Genomic DNA, 8,648 nt, shown 5'->3' with positions numbered 1-8,648 from the left:
GCTCCTATAGAAGAAAGACTTGTTCTCTGCATCCCAGAATGTGGGACATAGAATAAGATGTCCAATTACAGGAGGTTATTCCAATTGATAAAGCAGTTTGACAATGGAACCAAATGCCATGGGCTGTGACTCTCCTTGGTGGATGTGCTCAGTCAGAGGCTGGAGGCCATTTGTCATTTGGATTTTGCACCAAGCAGAGGAAAGTTTCTTCCCTTCTGGTCTTCCATGAAATCATTTATAGATCTTAACAGGCTTGTACTGATTTCATATCCTGTGCAAATCTGTATTCATCACATGGCCACCTATGGGTTATAGTTGGACTAGTTATTTGGACCTATTTAATATAATTGTCCCATTCTCCCCCTCTTTCACATTCGTACCCGAGGGCCAAAATCAGACTTTCGTCCCAGTGATCGTGTAACCGATTTGAGAGGAAAACGTGCAAAACTGTCCTTTTCAGGGTCTTAAACATTTTCGTCTCTCTGCCCCCAGCTGTCGCTCCATCCAGACCGAATAATACAAATAGGAGAAGCACGCGAGGAGCCTTGAGCCCTCCGGGCCCCGTTCTCCCACCCGTTTCGATTGCAGCCTGCGGGGCCCCCTCCATTTCCATCCCTCCTCAGCTCAGGAGGGCCAGGCTCATTTGGAAAACTGCGCCTGCACAGCGGCCACCCCGAAGGCGGAAGGAAACAAGTGAGGGAATTTGCAAGCGGCGCAGGAGCAAAGGGTCGCCCCATCGGGTACGCGCCCTTGGCCGCACTGCTGCTCCTCCAGGGCCGCCGAGAGTATTTGTGGGCCGGTCGCAGCCTCTCCGGGTGGTGGTGGTGGTGGTGCAGGTTATGGTGACTGACCGGGCCCGGCGTTAGCAGCACCGGGCCCGGGGCGACGGCGGCGGCGAAGAGAGGCAGTCCAGCCAGCAGCAGCCTGGGACCCGAGGAGCCGCTAATCTCCCCTATGATTCTCCGGAGCTCTTGCAAGGAGCTGCCCAACAAAAGAATGTAATTCCGAGACCAAGAGCAGCGTGGCGATCTTGGAGAGCTTCCGCCCCGGCGAGCTCTGGCAATGAGCCGTCGAATAAGGCAGATCACCTCTCGCAGCGCGTCCATAGCCAAGTTGAGGTCCTGCATCCGCTTCCGCTCGCGGCTGTTGATCTTTCTCCGCAGCTGCTGCTGCTCGCTCTTGCCACCGCCCGCCCGGCTGGTCCCAGTCCCGGGTCGCGTCTGGAGCTGCTCCGCCGCAAAGTCCGGCCTGCTCTCCTCCGCTTGTTTGGGTAGCAAGGCGGGAGGGGCCTGCGTGTAGCGAACCAGCTCGTACGAAAAGTGTTGCCTCAACATGATGGCCTTGCGGGCTCTTCAGAGCGGGCAACGGGCTGTCATCGCCTTAAAAAGCTCGTGGGAAGAAAAGGCGGCAAGGAAATGGGGGGCGGCGCTCGAAGAACGGTTTCAAAAGGGGATAAGGATCGACCGATCAGTTACTATTTTAATCTCCCTGCTGCGATTAGCGCCGAGATGTGAGGAAATGGATTATTGAGCGCAGATCCTCTAACTCCAACTCTGTATTCGAGCGAAGGAATGACAGGCTGCAGCCAATGGGAGTGCAGATCTGGAGGAAAAGAGGCGCTCAATTGGCTGCCACCAGATGCTTAGGGAAACCGTTGCGGTAGGACAAGACCTTTATTGTGAAGTCTGGTGCTCCAGTTTTTCAGTTTTGAGTCTCCTGGTAGCTTAGCCCAAACTTCCAGAAAACCCGCCCTTCACCTCTGTTTTCTAATTATTGTTGACATTATTAATGCCTCTTTTTAACAGGTGCAGAATTTATAAACAGGCATTTCAGATGGCAATTTTAAAATAAAATAGGGCCAAGCTCATGTGCATCCCAGAGATAGATGTCTATGGACATTCTCAGTCATCCAGGTCATGATTGTCCGAAAGGTGCTTTTTTCAAGAAGCAACTGGAGTTTATGTTTTTTCTTTGAAGATGTTTCGCTTCTCATCCAAGAATCCTTCCATTCCCCCACCATCCAGTCAGAGCTGAAGAAGCTTCTTAGATGAGAAGCAAAACATGTTAAAGAAACCAGAAAGTTCGTTGCCTCTTGAAAAAGCACTTTTGGGACCTCAAAGATAGGTTCACACATACTCTTATGCACTTCTCTGGATTAATGTCTGTCAGCTTTCAATTTCTTCTGCCCTGTGTTTTGTTTTGCATCCAGAATCCCGTGTAGAGAAGACAGTTATGAATAAAAGTTCTTGATATTTTATGTCCCATTTGTGTCTGATACAATACTGACAGAGATGAGTCTACCAACCAAGATATATGTCTACCCAAGCCTACTGCTTTTCAGCAGTAGACAATACAATGGCATAGCAAGCAAAGTGTAAGGCTATTATATTCCTATATTTTTCCTTCTCTTAACCTTCATAATTAGAATTCAGAAATATCCAGTTCTCTCTGGCTTCACTCCATGTTTATATCCTTGCTTCTTGAGTCCCAGTCCTTCACAGTTGATCGCAGTCAAAACTAGGAATAATCAGTAGAAACCTCCTGGATGAGATGTTAGGCCATATAATTCAGCATTTGTTGTCAAACAGTAATGAATAGATGTACCTGAGAATATCTAAGAGGTGGGCCACTTAGCAGTAACCCCCTAACAGCCATCAAGAAGTAGCTACTTGTAGCCTGATCTTCTATAAAACTGTTAAGTGCCCTTTAAAATCACCCAAATCAACTATTTGCACACCTGCTACCATTTCAACTATATGCTGTATGGAAACTATTTCCTTCTGTCCACCATTATTTCAGTGATGACCTTGAGCTCTAACATTGAGAGAGAGGGAGGAAGATTTTCTGTCTCTATCTTGTGTCACCTGAACCATAAGGTGGGTGGCAAATAAATGACTGATAAATATATGCCATTCATGATTTTATGTGCCTTTATTTTATATTGCCTCTTCTATAACTTTCATTCCAAATTAAAGAATACTGTTGCTTTAACCTTATATGGGAACTGCTGTAGCTCCATAATCATTTTTGTTGCAATCATTGCATAATCTTGAACAATATAATATGCCTAATACGCCATGTGATGTATGGACAATGGTGTGATATATGAACAACACTATTTTAGCAATTCAGTTTCAGTTTTCTTCCTAATGATTTCAAGCATGGAATATGCCTTTTTATTAAAAGCAGTTGTAGGCTCAATTGACATTTTACTGAACTACTCACATGACTTCAAACTCCATAGTAAGTCCATACTATCTCAAATCTCATTAATTAATTATCTCATTACATAATCCAGATGTTTTGTGTCAGCACTATCACTTGATACTAAAGTGCATTTGCCATTTGAAATCCATTCCTCCAGTTGGGAAAGAGACTACTGCAGTTTCTTACAGTTCTTTTTGACATTATCACCCTAAAGATGTTGATAGGAACTGCCAAAATGGCCTGTTCACTATCACCCCATGGATCACTAGTATGCCTGTTTGCTCCTATTCTTTTTGTTTTTAACAAGTCATGTGAGAATGCAAGATATTGCAGTAGCTTATTTTCCTCTAGACTAAAATCCAGGGAGAGGAAATCATTGGGGTTTTCCCTGTCCAGTTTGTACCTAAATTTTAATCAGGATTGTATACATCCAATAGCGGATTATTGGTATACATTATTATCTGCTGCTATTTTAAGTGAATTCATAGTGAAATGACCAGCTGTTAGATATACAGTATATGAAAGCACAATAATCTAGCTGCAATACAGAGTATGGAGGGGGGGCAGCCTACAGAAATTTATTCAATGACTTTAAACAAAAACATTAAAATATACTAAAAAATCACATTTTATAAACATACATTTATCAAAAATGGATAGCTGCTTACTGCAACTAAGTAAAAGAACAATATATTGAAACATGGCAAATTTTCTAGTTTTAAAATTAAATGCTTTCATTTCTGTATCTTCTGGCTAGATCTATTTTTTCCAATGAGAAGAAAATTACAGTCTGTTGACAGAGAAAAAATGCCCCCCCCCTGTGTGTGTGTGTGTGTGTGTGTATGTGTGTGTAAGTGTAAGGAGAGAGAGAGAAGTCTCTTCTTTTACTTTGTAAATGAGTTTAAAATAGGCCATCAACACTGATTTTAAATTTTGGAATAGGCTTAAAAGTATCCTTGTGTGTAGGGCAGCTAAACAGTCTTAAAACAATGTGATTCAGTGTGCTGTGAAATTGCATCCACAGATCTGTAAAACTTATTTCAAAGAGTGAATTTCTTTGGAAGTTTAAAAAAAGACAAAACCTCAACTTAAACCCTTTAAGCCATTCTGTAGTTAGTAGTTTAAGCCAATTCCTGTGCAAGCTTTCTCTGATGCAATAAAAGAGACAGTTTGCTTAGAAGGCGCTAACTGATTTATAGCACAATGGCCAATGGCATAGTCAGGGCTGTTTTTCTGGGGGTGGGGGTGTCCTTTTATATTTTGTTTTTGTTGCAACAACACCCTGGCAAAAGTCTCAGGAGTCGTCAAAAGAGGCGAGTGATTCTGCTTGCTTCTGGGATGTTCCAACGTTCAAACAAACCCATTCACTGGGACGCCTGGCCAAGTGTGTGTTCCAAGGAATGAAAGGGAAAAACAAAGATTGCTCTGAAGTAATTTCCCTGCACTAAATCCAGCCATCCGGTTTTACTCTTTCTTCATTGAATGGTCAGAATGCAACAGGAAGAGCAAGGCTGAAAGAGAACAACTGGCCAAATGTACTGGCAAAGGGCACTGCAAGAGACGGCAGGGACAGCTTGATGCAAAATGACCATTCTTTGCTCTTGGAAGGAAATGAATGATCAATGTTAATAAATGTGTCTTGCTGCAAAGCCAGGGCCAAGTTCCTACGACACCTGCAAAGACAGGAGAAGCTTTATAGATCCAAGCAGCAATCTCTTTATTGGAAACAGACGGGAGATAGCGGATAAGAGGATACTGTTTGTCATTTGCCTCATTCCTTTACTGCGGCTGGCTCAGTCTTCTTATCTATTTAGGCAGCAGCCATGCCTGCTGCCCTTCTGCATAAAACCCCATTAAGGGAACCGGACAGAGAGGGAGTGCACAATTGGCTGCAGAAAAGTTAATACCAAATCTGCATTTCTCCCTGGCTGCCCCAGGATCAGTCTGTGGGAAATAGAAATAGGGGACCTGCAGCATTCCAGATGTTCCCGGACTATAACTCCAGGCCGCCCTGCCAACCAAGCCAATGAAAAAGGAGGTTCAGATTGTAGTAAAATCTGCTAGGGGGAAGAGAGTACCCAAATTTTTCACCAGTAGTTTAAGGGTTCTTCTACCCCATTATTAGAAAAAATGTGAGCTGAGGCCTAGCTTGAAATCCCCACCTTGGATGCAAACAGACTGTCGTTCCAGATCCCATAATGTTAGAGTCTGCAGTGGCACAAAACATTTGAAAGACCATATAAGATGACTTGAACACTAACTGGCTAACTGTAGAGAGTAAAGAAATTTTCTTCCAAGAGATATGCAGAACTGTTACCTAGGCAAAAGGGCCCAAATATTTTGTAAAGCCAGAATAATAATATTCAGAAGCAGCTCAGGCAGATGTCCCCCCCCCATTTCCTGAAACATAAAAAAAGGAGGGGGAGGTGGTAGAGCACATCACGCTTGCAAGATTCTGTTACTATAGCAATTGCAGTAAAAGTAGTTAACCTTCCTGTGGGGTTCATTTCCTGTCTGGTCTACTTAGTGGGGCTGACACCAACCCTGCTCTCTTTTGTAGATGCTTCTATCAAGGACTTCTCTTTAGGATTCCAGCCCAACCTCAATATCAAACCACATTTGGGGTCCCTGGGATTCAGCACTCCACGTAAGTGTGCCTATAGGGTATTGTCAAAGAAATCAAGATGATGGGCAGTTGTGGCAGTATGACTGAAATTCTGCTCATGCAATGTGTTGTGGTCTGCCAGATTCAGACAGTGAGGAGGTTGGGGAGGAATATGGGCCAGTTCTGGAGTCTGGGGAAGGTTCTGATGAGGGCTCTGTGTCAGAGGCAGAGAGGGGGCCAGAACCGTTTGCCAGTTATCAGCTACCTTCAGAGTCAGACATCAGTGAGGCAAACGAACAGCTGGAGCCTGTTCCCAATGTGCGCATGCACAGAGTTGCCAGATGAAGGGGACAGCTAAAGAACACATATTGACTTGGGAGGAAGGCCACAGGTGGATGATGAATGCCCCCCCCCAGAGGAAATATAAAGAGGAGCGAAAGGGGAGTGGAGTTTGCAGGAGACAATTAATTTGCTTAATTGGTGTGTGACCCTCTGAGACTCCTTGCCAAGTTTTGCAGATATCGGCCTGTCAGCTCTCCAAGCCAGATAAGGTCTGTGACTATAAATCCTCCCTCGAAAGACGTTGGATGTTAATGAGCAAAGTTCACATTAAATTAATAAAAGGGTTTTGTCGGGACAAGGAGTTTGCTTCATGTTCTTGGAAGCCTAGGTCAGAACACAAGCTCATAAAGGTCACACCATCAAGGTTGCCATCCTGATCTTATGGACTTGACCCTAAACATGCCCCTGACTCCAGTGGTGGGATCAGCTAGTTCGCACCACTTCAGGAGAACCGGTTGTTAACTTTCTGAGCAGTTGGTGAACTGGTTGTTGGAAGAAATCATTAAGGCAGAGAAACTTAATGATTGTAAATTGTTTGAATCCCACCATTGCTTCACTCTATGCATAAACGTAAGGAAGAAGGCAAGATGTCATGATTCCCAGTTAGACTGAACTCTGAAGAGCTGTGTTGGAGAACATAGATGAATGAATTTAGACACATCAGGGATTTATCTGTTAGCCAACAGGGATCACAGACACTGTTGGGGACCCTTCTCCACTGGAAAAATATTTTTACTACTAGTCTGCTAAGTTGGGACTTTAGTAAGCTGATCTTTGGCAGTTTGTTAAACGGTGCTTAGTGCTATTAAGTTAAAAGTATTACTTTGACAGTTTGGCCTCCTATCTGTACTTTGGAGTCTAATTTATAGATGGCTGATTAGTCAGAAGAGAGTTAAACCACTTTGGAGTATGTCTTTAATTACCATTGTAAGTAATTTGGGTTTTGTAAATACTTGGTTTTTTTAAATAGACATTTTTATTAGCAATATCTTGTTTTAGCTGTAAACATACTTTACAATGGAGATTAATCTTTGAATTTGCCACTCTTTGGGAGTTAAGGAGTTGGAGAGAGGGTCCGAAACCAAGGCGATTATGACTACTGAGTCAAAGCCCTGCTCTTTCTAGTGTATGTGTGTGATTTGTTTATTGTTGCACCTAAAACAGGGTAGTTTTCAATCTTGTGGGCATAATCAACCATTTTTGTATGATCCTATTCCCATAGACATCTCTGTGGAATATGGCATGGGTGTCAAACTCACATCATCACGGCATCGTCATGTGATGTATCATGACTTTCCCACCCTTCGCTAAACCAGGCATTGTGTGTAGCCAAGTGTGTTGTTGCATCAACCTGCAGGCTTCAAGTTTGACACCCCTGGGATATGGCATCGACAAGCTTTCCAGACTCTTCAGTGCTTTGATATGACTTTAACTATCTAAGATTTGAACAAAAGCACGAGGGGTTCTATTGTTGGTATAACAATAGAGTGTCCACACGTCTGGCCACACCCAGTCCCCGGTATAAAGCTGTATTATTCATGTGTTTTATTATCTTCGATATTTACATCTGAGGACTGATGGCAGCTGCAAATGGTCCAGGAACCCATACCCAGATGCAAGTCAGTTTGTTAGCCTTCTAGTAACAGAAACTTAGAAGAGCTCTGCTAGAAACTTGTCTCTCCTTCCTCTCTGTTCCAAGTTGAAACTGTTTTTGCTCTAGCTCTCTTTCTCCATCCACTTACTATTAATAATTTTTAATAGGAGGTGAGGTACCCTGGATGCAAGAAGGATTGTCAGCTGAAATGGTGAAGTTGTTAAAAAGAAATGTTGGTTTTTTCCAAAGTGCACAGATGATGTCAGGAATTCATGGCCAGCCAATTTCGACCAAGTGTTTTCACACAGATTTTGATGAGCATACATCATCTCCTCATCCTTTCCTGGGGTGTTGCGTCTGTTATTATTACTACATTACAACAATGAAGCAAGGTTTTAGTTGTGCTGCAGATGAGAGAAATCCTGCTTTAAAATCAGCTCCAGTTCCCATATGGACAAAAGTGATGTGTAGATGGATCAGTATGCAGAATCTTATATTGAAGAAGATAATATGTATCTGTGGTATTACAAAAATATTGGACATTTTTCAGAGTTGTCATTTCAGGTACCCAACCTTTTGATTCCATACAAAATCCCCTGAGATCAATTAGGCTCTTTCTGAATTCCTGTTTTTCTTTTCTTAGAACATCCTAGGACCGTGATGACGAACCTGTGGGATGCGTGCCAGAGATGGCACACACAGCCCTCTCTGTGGGCAGGTGCACCATCGGCAGCTGCTCTTCTGGATTCTGTTGCACGAAGACCAACTGGCCGGAGTGCATGTGCGCACGATGGAACCAGCTGCTCTCTTCCAGGTTCCGGTGCTCTGATGCACGTACGCACGCACCTGCGTTCCAGTTTTTTGGGAAGAGGGTGGGGTATCAGTTTCAAAGAAAATAGC

General features: G+C 43.6%; 1 protein-coding gene across 1 annotated transcript; it reads right to left on the bottom strand.

Annotated features, from left to right (window-relative positions):
* Positions 1-304: 304 nt before the first annotated feature.
* On the bottom strand, positions 305-1,334 carry OLIG1 (oligodendrocyte transcription factor 1). The gene is given in 4 exon segments (XM_032220359.1): positions 305-792; positions 795-1,010; positions 1,012-1,085; positions 1,088-1,334. Coding segments are annotated over 4 exon segments (690 nt in total). The 3' UTR covers positions 305-639.
* Positions 1,335-8,648: the final 7,314 nt, after the last annotated feature.

Source organism: Thamnophis elegans, chromosome 6 (assembly GCF_009769535.1).
Source record: "Thamnophis elegans isolate rThaEle1 chromosome 6, rThaEle1.pri, whole genome shotgun sequence".
Classification (NCBI taxonomy): domain Eukaryota; kingdom Metazoa; phylum Chordata; class Lepidosauria; order Squamata; family Colubridae; genus Thamnophis; species Thamnophis elegans.
Note: the sequence above shows the minus strand (reverse complement) of the source record. Positions and strands in the feature narration are given on the sequence as shown.